We start from the raw sequence: 17,112 nt of genomic DNA, 5'->3' as shown, positions 1-17,112 counted from the left end.
CACAAGCATAACTTTCACTCCAGCATGAAACAACACTTCACATGCTGGTGTTGCTTTGTATGTAGGAACTTTGTCTCCTTCTCCCCAGCACTGAAGTATCTGGAGCCCAGATTTGTAGTCAAGATTTCAGGCACATTTTTGTGGCCTCATAGTTCTTATTTAGTTTTTTTGGTATTTTTTAAAGAAAAAAGCTATTTTAATAATCTGACCTGCATTTTAATAATTTCTAATGTCTGTGGTATCCATCCAGATGTGGCTTTGCCTGTCTGACCCTCCTGTCAATACTTATTAATTTCATGACAATCTTTTCAAGTGTGTTTGGAAACAAACAGGGAAAAGTTACTCTAAGGTCAAGAATGAGCCCAGGGAGGTGAAACAGGAATGATCATGCTCACTACAATAGAGAGTATGATATTTCTGCAGCTTTTTCTATCTTGCTCTCAAAGTGAGCTCTATGCATAGATCAGAACAGCATCCTTGAAGAGGGAAGTTACTACTTGAGTCCTGAAGTGAGAGGAGGAAGCAAGGCAAGTTACTGAAGCAAATCAGTGAGTCAATGCAGAGCAAGGAGGACCAGGGCTTTAATCCTTCAGGTCTTCTGATGGACAAATGAAACATGAATGTCTCAGTCAGGGTGAGGGGTTTGACTGCTTAAATAACAGTGCACTGGAATAACCTGGGGGAAAATTAATGTTGAAAAACTTCGGAGTCAAAAAGGCAGCAGGACTGGTGAGGCTGAAGTGCCCACGGTGTGCAAAGTGCTTAACCAGAATGGTGGTTTCTTGATTTGAAACACTTACCATGTTTTTGTAAACCAAAATGCTAATTATTTAAACCTAGAAACTTCATTTTCTTTGAGAAAACCACAGGAGAGTCTGCTTATTTGGGGGTTTCATTGTTCTGCCCTGTTGGTATAGCTGGAGAGACATCAGGTCTTCAAAGGAAAAGTGAAGGAACACCAGCCAGAGCTGGATGAAGTAAGGATGGGGTGTCAGTGGTCCTGGATGAAGCCTGCCCCAGCCCTGTGAGCAGCTGCAGTGCTGACAAACACAGACTCTTCTCCCTGGAGTTTCTCCTGTGGAAATGAGGGTGCTTGCCATGGGGCTGGGGATGTCTTTTTGGAGCCTTTTCAGTATGGTGAGAAGCACTTCTGAGTACAGGGCGGCCAAGCCTGGGCTGGCAGTAGCACAGAGCCTCTGCGAGGAGTGAGCGAGGCTCCGCGGGGCTCCCCGGGCTGGCGCAGCGGGCGGGAGCCCATCCCCGGGGAAACGCTGCGGCTCGGAGCGGAGCGAGAGCACCGGGGCTGAGCCGGGGGAACGGAGTGAGGGGTGATAGCGGTGGGATGGGGGTGGCAGAGGTGGCAGCAGTGGCAGCGGTGGGATGGATGACAGCGGTGGCAGCGGTGGGGTGTGTGGCAGCGGTGGGATGGGTGGCAGCAGTGGCAGCGGTGGGATGGGTGGCAGAGGTGGCAGCAGTGGCAGCGGTGGGATGGATGACAGCGGTGGCAGCAGTGGGGTGTGTGACAGCGGTGACAGCGATGGCAGCGCGGGTCCCCGCCCGTCCCCGCCGAGCGCGGCCGCGCCCCGGGGCCCTTGGGCGGCTCCTGCGGCGGCAGCGCCCCCCAGCGGCCGGCCCGGCCCGCTCCCGGTCCCGCTCCCGGTCTGTCCCGGTCCCTCCCGCGCCGCCGGGACTGGCGCGCTCCGTGCCGGAGGGCTCGGAATGGGGTGAGGCTTTCCGGACAATTTTCAAAGCGCTTCAAGCCACTGTGTGTCCCGGTGGCCCCGCGGGGCTCGTAGGTGTCCGGCCGCGGGATCCCTTCTTGCGGGGAGCTCTGTGCGGCCGCAGGGAGCAGCCGCACGCGTCTGCGCCAGCCCAGGGGAGCGCGGGGACTCCCGAGAGCCCGGAGTCCCTCGGCCACGTGGGGGAGAGCCCCGACCGTGCTTTCCCGGGTGAACGCGAGTTGAAATTTCATGTTTCGTTGAGCATTCAAAGAAAAAAGGAAGGTTGGATTTTGTAGAGGGCTTTTACCAGAGGAAATTAAAAAATATGTATCTGACATATCTGAAGACTTGGTTTTAACTTGCATCCTGATTGTTCCAGATGTTCCCCAGATGTCAAAGGGAATCAGGCATTGAAACAGCAGAACACATTTTTTTTAATATGCTCTAACTTTAGTATTGCCAAAGAATTAAAAGACCTGGGTTTGTTTTGATTTTTCCTTTCGCTAACAACTTCAATGTCTATTAATTGTCTACTAATCAAATGGAAGGTGAATTAGTTCCTTTTTATTTCAGACAGCATGAGGTTGATATACATCTTGATCCTGGCTGCTTCCCAATCTCTTCTCTTTGGGTTTGTATGGTACTGAGCAGCTCTGGGAAAAGTGCTATAAACATTGGCAACGATCGATGCACAGCCACAGGGGTAAAAATAGAGAGATGAGCTCTTCCACAAAGTGCTTATAAAATCCATCAACTTGGGGCTTCCCTCTTTAGCTCTTCCCTTGACAGATTTCAGGATGTATGGAAGAATTGAAAGCTGTGGGAAAGGTTGGAAATAGCTTGAGCCCACTGACCAAATGTCCTTAACAGGGCCCAGCATCCCCAGGAAGCCACAGACAGGGCAAAGAGCCCCTCCACGACTCAGGGGGGAAGGAGCTGCAGCTCCTAGGGGCAAAATCCCCTGGGGCAGCCCTTGCCTTCTGCCTGGGGAAAGGTGGGATGAGGGAAGTGTGTGTTCTGCCTGGTCTGAACCTTCTCTTCCCACTGTCTTTTATCTTCTTTGTATTTCTGCCTAAGAGAGACATCAACGTTCAACTAAAATTTAATGTGTAAAAAACGCACTTTTTCAAGAACCATTAAATATTGTTTCCATTATCTCATTGGGGTGCAAGGGAACCAGGTGCTCTTAAGACTCCTAAGGTGAATTTATTTGCATTGAAGGAGATGCTGTCAGTGTCCGACACTCCTTGTAGTGTGTCAGGTCTACAGAAACTGGAACCTAAGTGACAGACTGGGCACAAGCACAGCGGTCCGTGTCGCTGGAACAGAGCAGATACAATTTGTGTGCGCGTTCTCTTAGAGGAGTTTGGTGATACACGTTCTGTGCATCTGTGTGGATGAAGGAGGGTGGCATCTGTGCACCGTACGGCACGGTACCAGCGCTTCCCGCGGCACAGCTTTGCACATGGGCTTCGGAAGGAAGGGGTGGCGATGTCGTTGTGCCCATGTCCTTGTGCCCATGTCCTTGTGCCCATGTCCTTGTGTCAGGCACCGTCAGTGACCCGAGCTGCGGCCGTGCCCAGCCCCGGGCCCGGTCCCCGGGAGCACGGGGGGTCGCGCCGCCCTGCGCCGCCAGGGGGCGCCGGAGCGAGCGGGCGCCCGCCCCGGGAGGGGTCTGAATGTAAGAAAGTATGAGTGCCTGAGTATATACATATATATATATATATATATATATATACACAAAGATATATGTGTGTGTGTGTATACGTGTATACGTGTATCTGTATGAGCGTGTATATGTGTGTGGGGGTGTATGCGTGCAAATGTGTGTGTCCACGTGTGTGCGTACGTATATGTCTCTGTGTGTGTGTCCGCACATGTGTCTATGTGTGTATGTCTGTGTGTGTGTCCGTGTGTCCGCACATGTGCCTGTGCGTATATGTATGTGTGTCCCGCGCCCGCCCGCGCCGCCGCAGCCCTGCGGAGCCGCCCGCGCCTTCCGGCGCCGTGACCCGGCAGTGACGCGGCCATGGCCGCCCGCTGAGGCGCGGAGCGCGGCCGAGCCGGCGGAGCTGGGCGGGCGGCGACTCCTCGGCGTTGGCGCTGTGTGCTCGGCGCTCGGGTGGAAGCGGGTGCGGCCGTGCCCCTCGGCCGGGGCTGCGGGTGCCGGAGCGGGCGGGCGGGCTGAGCTGCGCTCCGTCCCCTCAGGCGCGGGAGCCGCCGCGCCCCAGCTCCGCCGGGCCGTCCCCGCGGCTCCGCGCCGCAGCGGCCGAAGATGAGGACCGTGCTTATGGTGGCGGAGAAGCCGTCCCTGGCGCAGTCCATCGCCAAGATCCTCTCCAGAGGTAGGGGAGGCGGGCGGGTGCCGGTGCCCGGTGCTGAGCCGGCGGCACGGGGAGCTCTCCCGGCACGGCCGGAGCTCGGGGATGTGTGCGAGCTGCCGGGGCTGCTGTCAGTGCTGTGAGGGGGAGAAACAACCTGGGCAGCGGCTTGGTTGTCTTGGGGCCGGAGCCTCCTGTCCGGTGGCTTCGGACAGGTTCATTAAAGAACGGGATGTCCCATCACGTTCAGATTGGTTTTATGGATCCCTGTTTAATCCAAGAATAAAGGAATCTAGTTTCAATATTTTGTGTAGCTCTAGAGTGCCTTAGAGCGGTGTCTGGAAAGTGCCAGTCAAGTAGCAAGTTGCTGTTCTGAGATTTTTGAAGTAAAAGTTTCATAAATCTGGAAAATAAAATAAATTGATTGTGTGTGATCTAGAAAATTGACTGTATTTTTGTAAGGCATCATAGCCTGGTGGAGATAAATTGAAGAGGAAATATACTTTAGGAAAGCCCTGAATTGATACTTAATTAAATAAAAGTTTGATCAATGAATAGAGTTTTGTGATCAGGAAGACCCTAGCTGTAAGATCTAAGAGAAGTGGGATGTAACTTCACATAAAACAATTTGTTTCACTAGCTGGGGTTTTTTAGCTCATTAATATTTATGATGCTGTTTCCACAGGGAACATGTCCTCTCGCAAGGGACTCAACGGTGCCTGCTCTGTGCACGAGTACACCGGGTCCTTCATAGGACAGAGTGCCCACTTCAAGATGACATCGGTGTGTGGTCACGTCATGACTTTGGATTTCATAGGTATTTGCCTGCTCAGATGTTTTAACTAATATGGCTTGTAGAGCTGCCAGGTACTTCAGAAAAAGCTGAGAGGTGCCTTGGTGTACAGTAAAGCAATATATGATAGTGTAGAAAATTTTCCATAGAAATTTTGGAAGCCAAGTGTTTTGCAAAATAAAGCTGTTTGTTTTATAAATATTTCTTCAGAGCTCCACTTAATATACTTTTGCTTTTCAGGAAAATATAACAGCTGGGACAAAGTGGATCCAGCAGAACTTTTCAGCAAAGCTCCCACAGAAAAGAAAGAAGCTAATCCCAAACTGACCATGGTGAAGTTTTTACAGGTACTCTTTCTTATGAGTTATCATTTTCTATGTTCCTAAATAAGAATTCCTCCAGGGAGTGGCTCTTTGTCACAGTTAGATCTATTTTATTAACATAGTAGAAATAATTTTTTTTTCTTGTTCTTACACTGTCTGAAATCTTTGTTAAATTTACTTTTCCCATTGCCTTCTGAGTTTTGTGACAGTTGATATCCTGCTTCTCAGAATTGGAGCACTGAATGCCAGCTTAGCTTTAACAGCCAGTGCAAGGCACAGCTTATAAATGCCTTCTTTAAAATAAGTCTGTGTTGGTTACTGCTCACACTTCACACACCTGCTGAAACCAGAAAAAGAAATGTATAGGTAGGGAGGAGGGAGGTGTTTTTTTGAGATACTGAAGAACTGTGCTAATTTTTCTCACAGGTGGAGGCAAGAGGCTGTGACTGTATTGTCTTGTGGTTGGATTGTGATAAGGAAGGAGAAAACATCTGTTTTGAAGTAAGGTTTCCATTTTTAAGACTCGCAACACCGTAATATATGTCTGACAAGACTACTAATGCATTGTTTTATGAGTATACAGTAAAATTCAAACTAAAGTTGAATAAAGTTTTAAAGCCATAGAGGGCTTTGGTGGAAAAACTCATATGCTTTTAACTCTGTAAGATGTCAGTTAAAGAGTATAAATGAATTTCAGGGATGTTGCTCATCTCAGAAGAACAATCAGGCCTCTTAAATGTTAGAACATTCCAGTGCTTCAAGAACTGGTCTGTATTCCACAGCTGGAGTAGTTATTTTTATGTCCTTGTAAAACTTCATCTCTGTTATCTTCTGTTTATTAAGCAGCTAGATGCCTTAGAGCACAGAAGCTGCTTGCAAGTGTAGGCATAGTGCAGAAATTTGGCCTCTGCACATACAGCATAGAACAAAAACTTGGCTAGGATTTTTAAAAAATATCCTATTCCCAGAAGTCTACATGAAGAGTATTTGTTTGGAGGGGTTTTTTTAGATTAAAGAAACACATTTTATGAAGTGATTGTTGTAAGTTCTTTACATACCCCTGTATCATTACTTGTGCCTTAGCAATGAGTAGAATAAACCCAGATAGACACTGGTACATGTTCACCAAAAGGTGCTGCAGCTGCATTGGTGAGTGTCATTGCCCTTAGCCAAAAATAGTGATTTGCCCCCAGCAGTTGCTGTATAGTAAATGAACCCTTCAGTTTTGTTAATTCTTCATATGCTTTTGAGTGGATGGACAAATGCTGCTCTGGAATATCAGTTAATGTACTGGCATGACATCTTGCAGTGACACAGAAACAAATATTTTGTAGAGAATGTTTTTTTATCTTTAGAGAGAAAGCCTTTATCCTTCACATCCTCTTTAAGTATGCTTGTGATTTTCCTTAGGTTCTTGATGCTGTTCTGCCTGTCATGAACAAGCCCCGTGGCACGGAGAGGACAATTTACAGAGCTAAGTTCAGTTCCATCACCGACACCGACATCTGCAACGCCATGAATCACCTGGGAGAGCCCAACCGCAACGAGGCTCTGTCCGTGGATGCCCGCCAGGAGCTGGATCTGAGGATTGGCTGTGCCTTCACAAGGTGACAGCACAGCCTGCAGACAAAGCCTGCAGGTTTTGGAAAGGCTCAGGAGTGGCTCTGTGCCCTCGTGGTTTAACCCCACCCAACCACTCACTGGAGTGGGGAAGAGTTCTGGGTGGGTACGAGTGGGAAAAGTCATGGCTTGAGAGAAAGTCAGTTTAATAGGTAAACAAAAGCTGCACAAGCAAAGCAAAATGAGGAATTAATTCACCACTTCTCAGGGGCAGGCAGTTGTGCAGCCATCCCCAGGAAAACTGGGCTCCATCACCCGTTATGTGTACTTGGGAAAACAAATACCATCACCTCAAGTGTTCCCCCCCTTCCTCCTTATTCCCCCAGCTTTATATGCTGACCATGATGTCACATGATGTGGAATATTCCTTTGGTTATTCAGCTGGGATCAGCTGGTCCTGGCTGTGTCCCCTTCCAGCTCCTTGTGAGGCAAAATGATTATATATAATTAGCTGTAATTTCTCAGAATGGTCTTTTCCTAATGCCTGAATGATTTTATAGATTACTCATATTTTGTGCATGTATGATGACAAAAACTTCTGCTTTTCATGGGAATGAGGATATTAATGTGTACATTTCTCATTTGTTTTTTTTCCCCTTGCCTTTCTCTTAGGTTCCAGACTAAATATTTTCAGGGAAAATATGGGAATTTAGACAGCTCCCTCATCTCCTTTGGGCCATGTCAGACCCCAACACTTGGATTCTGTGTTGAGAGGCATGACAAAATCCAGTCATTTAAGCCTGAGACTTACTGGGTGTTGCAAGCTAAAGTAAGTTTTACAGTACTTGAGTTTACAAAAGAAGTGCATTTGTATTTTGTTCATTCATAATTTCTTAGCTGCTGACAAGAATTCACAATGCCTATAGTTTACTCATGTGTTCTCATTCTGTTCACATGTGTGTCACCACTCTCAAGAACAGATTCCAGGATGTCAGTTTTGCATTAGAGTGCTTATTGTCTGCTGCTTATAAGAATTCTTCAGTGCTAATCATCTAAGCTTAGATTCTGCCAAAAAAACTGCTTAAAACGGTGCTCTTTTGTTCCCTGGGGTCCTTGGACTGACTGTTGTTAATTTGAATCCAGGAATTAATTAGCCTGCCAACAAACATTGGCATTGCTGAGTATTGGAATTTTAAAGCAAATAAAATGCTCATTGTGTTAATTGGCAATTGAGTCCTCAGAGTACTTTGGCAGCTTGGAGTGGTTTTACAGCCTTGCTGCTGTCCAAGCTCTGGGAGCAAACCAACAGGGTTTTATGGCTTGTGATCACAAGGATTTTTTAAGCACATGAGGGATTAATGGTAAAAATTTGCCATTTTTGTATTTTAAAAGTAAAAAAAGTGAAATCTAGCATCTGCTGTCATCTGTTGTGATGTGTCTTGTGTCCTGCTAGGAAACACTTGGTGCTGTTTACAGAGGGGTTTGTGCTCTCTCATGTTGGTCACTTCATACTAATTTTTGTACATGGGGCTGAAAACATAACCTAGTTACAGTTTAATACAAAAAATTGAGTCTGCTAAATCAGAATGGTAAACTTTGAATTTCTGCCTATTTCAGTCTTTACTGTTCCCAGCACTAAACAAGAACAGTATTTCAGTTCAGTCAGGAATAGTTCTGGTCATTCCCCAAACCCCAGAACCCCAAGTGCTCCACCCTTCACAAAAGCCCCCCCAAAAAAGAGTAAAACTGCATGTTTGGGCACTGGTGTCCTGGGGTGGGTTTGTCCTACATTTGTTCTAACAAATCCTATGTGTCCTAGGATTTGCTTGCTGGACTCTTTTTGGGAATATGCATTCTCACACTTGTAGGAGTAAAGTTGGTGGGAACTAATTTTTTTTGTTTTTGACCAATAGGTGAACCCTGAAAAAGACAGTTCTCTCACTTTGGATTGGGATAGAGTGAGGGTGTTTGATCGTGAGGTTGCTCAAATGTTCCTGAACATAACAAAGATGGCAAAAGAAGCAAAGGTAAGATAAGAATATTATCCAAGTGCCAGTAGATCCATATTTCATTTAAAGGAAATACAATTTAATATTTCATTTGCTGTGTGTTGAGACTTTTGGTCGTTTTTTAAGGAGTGTAGAATATCTGTATTTTGATTTTTATTTCATTCAGCTTTATGTAAATGAGAGTAAAAGGCAAGAGATTTTTTTTTTTTGTTTTAGATTGTACTGTGCTGGTGTGGTCATCTCAGCAGAAGCCTCTTCTTAGTATTGACTTTGGGAATGCTCATCACTCATGATAGGAACTCTTCATTACTAAACCTGCTAGGAAATACTGTTCAGATGTCTCCAAGCAGACCTCTTATTTCCTATGAGATATTGAATAAATTGGAATTTAATTATGTGTAGGGCAATATTCCTGCAGTTAAATATTTAATTATGTGTATGGTGCAGTCTTTATAGCCAATTAACTTATACTCTGCTTTGTTCAATACTTGTTTGACAGTGTGTTTGGATTTAAGTGCTTATAGACATCAAGGTTCAAAGACTGCTTGAAGCTTTTAAAAATCTGCATTCTTATAGTCAGGACTGTTGCTTGGAATGAGCACTAAATCCTTGTAGCACTGAAAGTAGGAGCTGCTGAGGTAAGTGGGAAGTAAGGACAGCAATAAGCTGCCTTGCTGTGTTCTCAGTTAGTTACAGACCTGATCTAGTCCTGGCACAAAGGGACTTTCAGACTTTAAATTTAGAACTTGACAAAATTATCTTCAGTCAGATTTTCTGAAGTAAAAATATACTGGTGGTTACTGTTTTAAGGGAACAAAGCAGATATTATAAGAATAGACAACGGTACGTTATGATACATATTTATAGACATTATTAAAATTATGCATTTACCAAATGTCAGAAGTTTTACTGTGAAAATGCTCTTTTCTAGGTAGAATCTGTGAGTAAAAAAGAGAAGGTGAAGCAGAGACCACTGGCTCTGAATACAGTAGAAATGCTCCGAGTGGCCAGTGCTGCTTTAGGTAGGTACAAAAGTTCAGATTTTCACACTGTTTTAAAGCAAAGTATTTTGGCTTCTCAAACAAAACAAATAATACATCATTTTGGGCAAAGAACCAAGTTTAGAAAGTTGCTTGTCAAAAGTGAAATGTTTGGCAAGATCAATTGTATGGAAAGGACAAATCATAATGTATTTAAATACTTGGGTAAGGTGTACATCCAGGTGCAGCAAACCATAATCACAGGGATGTGTATATGATTTTTGTTTTCTCCTGTCCCTTCTCAGGAATGGGTCCCCAACATGCCATGCAAATAGCAGAACGTCTGTACACTCAGGGCTACATCAGCTACCCTCGAACAGAAACCACCCATTATCCAGAAAACTTTGACCTGAAAGGATGTTTGAGACAACAAGCCAATAACCCTTACTGGGCAGAAACTGTGAGTACATGAAGCAAAAGCTGTACTGTCATTCTCTAGTCGGTTTCAGACTAGATCTTGCTTGGTGTATTATGACCTGTAGGCCTTTAGAAACTTTAAATATCTCTAGTTTCTTTTATTTATGTTGTATTGTTATGGATTTGATATGAGTAAGCCATTTCTTCCTTCACCCAGGTAAAAGTATTGCTATCAGAAGGCATCAATCGTCCCAGGAAAGGCCATGATGCAGGAGACCATCCTCCCATCACCCCAATGAGAGCTGCAACAGAAGCAGAATTAGGTACAGGCAAATTCAGTAGTATTGGGACACTGTGTGAGGAAATCAGTCCCTTGACGTGTAAGGTGCCAGTTTCAAAATCACTGAGATGCAACAAAAAGTAAAATTATTTGAATGGCAAGAAGTGAGGAGAGAGCAAACTTGATCCTCACTGAAACTTCTGGTGACAGTGAAGTTCAGAGCTGCTTCAGCAGTTGATCCTTGGGACTACAGTACTGCCAAGAAAAAGAAAACAACTAATACCTATGTTTCTAGGAGAAATTTGTCCCAGAATAGCAGCTCCCAAGTGCTGAAGTTTGGTTATATTTGGTGGCTGAGGTGTTGTTTCTCCCCAGGTGGAGACGGGTGGCGACTGTACGAGTACATCACTCGGCACTTCATTGCCACTGTCAGTGCTGACTGCAAGTACCTGCAAACCACCATTTCCTTCAGTATTGGCCCTGAAAGATTTACCTGTGTTGGAAAGGTGGTAACTTCACCAGGTAAGACAAATCAGAAGAAAGTATTAGCTGCAGATTAATTTTTTTTCCTCATTAATACACTGAATGGATATAAAAGTGAAGCTCTGGGGACAATTGCAATTGTGAAGACTTTTTTGAGTTCTCAAAACCAGAGACCAAATCTTGTCCTAATTTTCATATTTCAGTTATGATAGAAAAAGTGTTATTTTTCATGTAGTAGTCTCAAAGACTTAATGCCACATTTGCCAGTGTGAAGACCAGTCTTTTTGCAAACAGTAACTGCCTTTTAGGGGATAAATTACACAAAGGCAGAAGTTTATTCTTGGGCCTCTGTAAAAACAATGCAGCAGCACTACTGAGACTTTTATGGTAAACTGGCAAGTCGTTTCTTTACTTACAGGGTTCACAGAAATTATGCCATGGCACAGCATCCCATTAGAAGAGAGCCTTCCCCACTGTGAGAAAGGAGATCTTTTTCCAGTTGGTGAAATAAAGTTACTGGAAAAGCAAACCAGCCCTCCTGATTACCTGACAGAAGCAGAACTGATCACTCTGATGGAAAAGCATGGCATTGGTAGGAACTTGCATAACTTCCATTGTTCTGCAGTACCTCCACCAAGAGTGCAGAGTCTGAGTCACTCCTCTGCACTGTCTGTGTCAGTGATGAGCTCTCAGTGTTCATTTGTATATGTACACTGATCATCTCTTTCCCTTTAAACCACCATGCCCATAGCTCCCCTCAGCAGATGGTAGATTGTTTCTTCCCCCACGTTCCTTTCCCTTTCTTATCCTTATTTTGAGCAGTTTCTGGTTTCTGGCCAAACATTTCTGGCCAAAGCAGTATCCTTTCATAACACATCCCTGTCACTTCTCTGTCAGAAAGAGCTGATGTGTGGAAGGAAGCACCTCCTCATTCTTAGGAATGATTTCTTGTCTTCACACTTGCTTTAGCTTTGCTCTCTTCAGTAATCCTTCTGTATCCTATTATACAATTTACCACAATTCTACTTTCCTTTATCAGTCTGACTTGTTTATTTTAATGTATTTTCATTAATTTGCCCCATCAGAGCAAACACAGTCTCTTACTCTACTGTGTTTTTCCAGAGTAAATAACTGAGAATAGGTGTCTTCCCAATAGTAATTCCTTGGAAGAGATGAAAGGATTAAGGTTAAACCATATGTTTCAGACTTACCAGAATTGCAAAGGAACATCAGAGTTACTAGAGAGGGAGAAGTTATGCACTGGAAGTTGGGTAACAGTAAGAAGGTATCTGAATTTAAGCAGTCTTAGGAGCTCTGTAATTTGACATTAAACCAGAGAAGCCAGAAACAAGTAATTTGTTGAAAACTCTTTTTTGTTCAGTGTGGATATATTGTTTTCCTTTGTGTGGCAGGAACTGATGCCAGTATTCCAGTCCACATTAACAACATTTGCCAGCGAAACTATGTCACAGTGGAGAGTGGTCGGAGACTGAAGCCTACAAACCTTGGCATTGTTCTGGTTCATGGTTATTACAAAATAGGTCAGTTAAATGCTCTTCCCTTTCCATCCTCTTCCCTTCCTTTCCCTTTACTATATCAACGGCTGATGTCAATGTCTAAGTAACATTTCTGTCTCAAATAATGCTTATTTTGATGTCAGTTTAGGTATGAATGGTTTCCTACCTCCATTTTTGACCTTTCATTGCTGCTGTGTCTGGTTTCCTGTTAGATGCAGAACTGGTTCTTCCTACAATCCGCAGTGCTGTAGAGAAGCAACTCAACTTAATAGCTCTGGGTAAAGCAAATTATCATCAGGTCTTGGAGCACACCCTTGACATTTTCAAAAGGAAATTTCACTATTTTGTGGATTCTATTGCAGGTAAAACTTTCTACATGTGAAGTTCCCTACAATTACTTAGTTGTTGCATAGAAAATATTTATATATTAGGCCCTTTTCAGAGGTTTAGGCTTTCTGAAAAGTTGTGCCAGGACTGGAAGTTTCCAGTCAAATTAATTTGCTCTCCAAAGGGAGGTGGACTGAATCATGTCTCCAAAACTCTACTTCAGGTTTATTTTGTGCCTGTGCAGTGGTGAATTTTTGAAAACTTGAGGTTAGCTGAACCTGTATGTTTGTGCATGCTCAGTGCAAAATGCTTTGTATTTGTCTTTGTAGACAAGGAAGAGCATTGTGAGTAAAATATTTTCATTCTCACTTCTTCACAGGTCTAGAGGTGATTTTGTGCAAAGTTTCCTCTTAAGAACTAGAATTCTAATCTAAGTGTGATTATTCCTTTTGCAGGTATGGATGAACTGATGGAAGTGTCTTTTTCACCCTTGGCTGCCACAGGCAAACCCCTTTCTCGCTGTGGTAAATGCCATCGATTCATGAAGTACATTCAGGTCAGTTTACCTCATACTTTGAACTGGAATTTCACTTGCTGGCACACTGAGTATAAACTTCTTTTCTATTATTGAACTTCAGTTCAAATGTGGTCATCACAAGTTCCTTTCTAAAACAAAAAGGCTGATAGAGTTTGCCTTGGGGAACAAACCAGAGAGCAGCTCCAGCTGGGTTTCACAGAATCACAGAAATTCAAGGTTGGAAGAGACCTGTAAGATCATCAAGTCCAACCCATGTTCTAACAATTCAACTAGATCATGGCAGCAAGTGCCACATCCAGTCTTTTTTTGAACTCTTCGAGGGATGATGACTCCACCACCTCACTGGGTAGATGATTCCAGTATCTGACCACTCTTTCTGTAAAATACTTCCTTCTTAATTCTAGCTTGCATCTCCCTTGACGCAGCTTGAGACTGTGTCCTCTTGTTCTATCTGTTGTCGCCCGGAGAAAGAGACCGACCCCCAGCTCACCACAGCCACCCTTCAGGAAGTTGTAGAGAGTGATGAGGTCGCCCCTGAGTCTCCTTTTCTCCAGGCTGAACAACCCCAGCTCCCTCAGTCGTTCTTCATATGGCTTGTACTCCAAGCCCCTCACCAACCTCGTTGCTCTCCTCTGGACACGCTCAAGCAGCTCAACATCCCTCCTAAAGTGAGGGGCCCAGAACTGGATACAATACTCCAAGTGAAGCCTCACCAGTGCCGAGTACAGGGGAAGAATGACCTCCCTGCTCCTGCTGGCCACACCATTCCTGATACTGGCCAGGATGCCATTGGCCCTCTTGGCCACCTGGGCACACTGCTGGCTCATATTCAATCGACTGTCAGCCAGCACCCCCAGGTCCCTTTCCACCTGAGCACTGTCCAGCCACACCGTCCCCAGCTTATATCGGTGCAGGGGGTTATTGTGGCCGAAGTGCAGGACTCGGCACTTGGACTTATTGAAGTTCATCCCGTTTGATTCTGCCCATCCATCCAACCGTTCCAAATCTCTCTGCAGAGCCCTACGTCCCTCTAGCAGATCTACACACATTCCCAATTTAGTATAATCAGCAAATTTACTGATAAAAGACTCTAAACCCTCATCCATGTCGTCAATAAAAATATTGAACAGAACTGGCCCCAACAAGACCCCTGAGGGACACCACTGGTGACTGGTCGCCAGCTGGATGCAACACCATTCACCACCACTCTCTGGGCCCGGCCATGCAGCCAGTTCTGAACCCAGCAAAGGGTATTCCTGTCCAGACCACGGCCTGCTAGTTTGTCTAGGAGTAAGCTATGGGAGACAGTGTCAAAGGACTTGCTAAAATCCAAGTAAACAACATCTACAGCCTTCCCTGCATCCACTAGCTGGGTTACCTGGTCATAAAAGGTGACCAGGTTAGTCAGACATGATCTACCCCTCCTAAATCCATGCTGGCTGGGTCTGATACCCTGGCCATCCTGCAAATTTTGCATGATGGTGCATAATATAAACTGTTCCATTATTTTGCCAGGTATAGAGGTCAGGCTGACTGGTCTATAATTGCCAGGATCTTCCTTTGCACCTTTTTTGTGAATGGGTATCACATTGGCAAGTTTTAAGCTCTGCTGACCCTGCAGTTGCTCAGAAGATTTGTGTTCTGTTTCCAGGCCAAGCCGAGTCGCCTGCACTGCTCTCACTGTGATGACACCTACAGCCTCCCCCAGAATGGTACCATTAAACTCTACAAGGAGCTGCGTTGTCCCCTGGATGACTTTGAGCTGGTGCTGTGGTCATCTGGGTCCAGAGGAAAGAGCTATCCACTGTGTCCATACTGTTACAACCATCCTCCCTTCAGGGACATGAAAAAAGGTAGGAGCTGTGCAAACATGTAGGTATCATCCTCACTTGAAATAAATTAGGTACAGTCTATACAATGGGCTTTTTAGGAGTTTTAAAATCAGTGTTGCTTAGTATGAAGTGCTGTTCAAATTAGGCTCTGGATACCTAAAATTCATGTTAAACTTACTGACCAAAATGTATTAGTTAACAAATTTTTGAAGGTTTTTTTTTATTTGAAGAAGTAAGAAAATAATTTACCTGCATGCCCTGTAGGTGACCTTCACAACACTCAGCATACAGTGAAAGACACCAAGATACTAATGCCTTGCAAATTTGAGTAGGCTTGGATAGGAGTATAAACAAAGACCAGGTCTTGGGAATGTTCTGATAGAGATAAACGATATGTTAAAAGCTGTTAAAGGACATAAAAAGAGGTAGACTTTGCAGTTAGTTTAGTGACTGTGGGACTGAGACTTAAAGTAGTGCACTGAAGCTTTTCAGCATCTTTTTATTACCATCTTTTAATTAAAAATATCTTGGACCAACAGTGAGTAGTTCAAGTATAAAATAACAGTTAGGCAGGAGCCATACATTTAATTGAAAATGTAATGAGTTTTCATCACTAATCTGTCTAAACTGCCTATACTGTACAGTGGCAGTATATGGCAATTCTGAAAACCATTACAGGAAAATTTTTCAGCAGGGGATTATTCTGAAACTGTGAAAGGCAAGTTGCCATTTTGGGAGCAGTTCCATTCTTCAGTGATTTAGAAAATGTACAGTATTCTCAAGTGTCTCTGGCTTCTGTGTCTCACTTCCTTCAAACTGGGTAGTGAGCTGAAGGGCGGTGTGGTTTCACTCTTCTTCCTCAGGAATGGGCTGTAATGAGTGCACCCACCCCACGTGCCAGCACTCCCTTAGCATGCTTGGAATTGGGCAGTGTGTGGAGTGTGAGAACGGGGTTCTGGTGCTGGACTCGACCTCGGGCCCCAAGTGGAAGATGGCCTGCAACAAATGCAACGTGGTCGTGCACTTCTTCGAGAACGCCCACAAGGTGCGGGTGTCGCCCGAAACGTGCGACTTGTGCGAGGCAGCGCTCGTGGACGTGGATTTTAACAAAGCCAAATCCCCCCTACCTGGAGATGAGACCCAGCACTCAGGCTGTGTGTTCTGTGACCCCGTGTTTCAGGACCTGGTGGAGCTGAAACACGCGGCCATGAGGCACCCCATGCACCGTGGGGGACAGGGGAAGCGGCAGGGGCGGGGAAGGGGAAAAGGCCGGAGACCTGGAGGAAGGCTCAACCCAAAGAAACCCAAGGACAAAATGGCAGCTCTGGCTGCTTACTTTGTATAATGGCTACACAGCAGGAAAATAAACTTCTTATAAAAATGTATTTCTCTTTGAGTTCTTTTTTAAGGATCTTTGATGTTTCATTGCTTTCCTGTTCTTAGAACGGTTAACACCTTAGGTTGCTCCCAAAACAAACTATTCTGGATGATCTGTCAGTAACTGAGTAAGCCTTTAAGCTTTTAATTGGGATTCATTGATACAATTAGAGCTCACAAACAATAGGGAGACTCAAGAAGTCTGCTTGGACTGTTAACTGTGGCTAATAGAAAGGAAATGGAATGTCTCTTCTGACATTTCTGGGGCCTTTGTCAGCAATGCTAGTGCCAGGAATATAAGAACTGATTAAGATCAGTGTTATGCTGGCATAGGCTTTAAGTGTGGCATGAGACTTGCTTCATCTGACTTTGAATCTTCAAAAATAATAAATGATTAGTAGCTGTCAGATTTTTAAATTACATATGCAATAGCAAGAGCGCTGCTTTAAGTCTGTCATTCTGCTGCATAAGTGAATAATGCCAACAGACATACAAAATGGAAATTATAAATGTGAAGGGGAATATCTGCCTTGAGCAGTGATTCCCAAATTATGGCCTGCACAGACAAGTTAGTATCTCACAGTTAATGGGGCCCAGTGAAATGAGACTTTCTCCTGCTGCTGGAAGACAGATT

The 17,112-nt window shown here is 44.6% G+C and overlaps 1 protein-coding gene across 3 annotated transcripts in view; it reads left to right on the top strand.

The window, feature by feature from the left end:
• The window catches only part of TOP3B (DNA topoisomerase III beta), a 42,637-nt gene extending 26,191 nt beyond the window's left edge, over positions 1-16,446 (top strand). For 2 of the 3 annotated variants that reach the window (XM_059485078.1, XM_059485077.1), the window contains exons 2-17: positions 4,728-4,859; positions 5,076-5,182; positions 5,585-5,659; positions 6,569-6,765; positions 7,391-7,547; positions 8,632-8,745; positions 9,659-9,749; positions 10,013-10,167; positions 10,342-10,447; positions 10,780-10,926; positions 11,306-11,479; positions 12,300-12,428; positions 12,617-12,766; positions 13,187-13,287; positions 14,921-15,122; positions 15,965-16,446. In XM_059485078.1, the coding sequence (XP_059341061.1) occupies positions 4,733-4,859; positions 5,076-5,182; positions 5,585-5,659; positions 6,569-6,765; positions 7,391-7,547; positions 8,632-8,745; positions 9,659-9,749; positions 10,013-10,167; positions 10,342-10,447; positions 10,780-10,926; positions 11,306-11,479; positions 12,300-12,428; positions 12,617-12,766; positions 13,187-13,287; positions 14,921-15,122; positions 15,965-16,446 (2,514 nt within the window). In that variant the 5' untranslated portion in view covers positions 4,728-4,732. Of the gene's footprint in view, positions 1-3,763; positions 4,067-4,727; positions 4,860-5,075; positions 5,183-5,584; positions 5,660-6,568; positions 6,766-7,390; positions 7,548-8,631; positions 8,746-9,658; positions 9,750-10,012; positions 10,168-10,341; positions 10,448-10,779; positions 10,927-11,305; positions 11,480-12,299; positions 12,429-12,616; positions 12,767-13,186; positions 13,288-14,920; positions 15,123-15,964 lie in introns of those variants that run through there. The other variant, XM_059485076.1, reaches the window with a different exon arrangement.
• The last annotated feature ends 666 nt before the right edge of the window (positions 16,447-17,112 follow it).

This window comes from Ammospiza nelsoni, chromosome 18 (assembly GCF_027579445.1).
Source record: "Ammospiza nelsoni isolate bAmmNel1 chromosome 18, bAmmNel1.pri, whole genome shotgun sequence".
NCBI classification, from domain to species: domain Eukaryota; kingdom Metazoa; phylum Chordata; class Aves; order Passeriformes; family Passerellidae; genus Ammospiza; species Ammospiza nelsoni.
The sequence above is the reverse complement of the archived record's forward strand: the minus strand, read 5'-3'. Positions and strand labels throughout refer to the sequence as shown.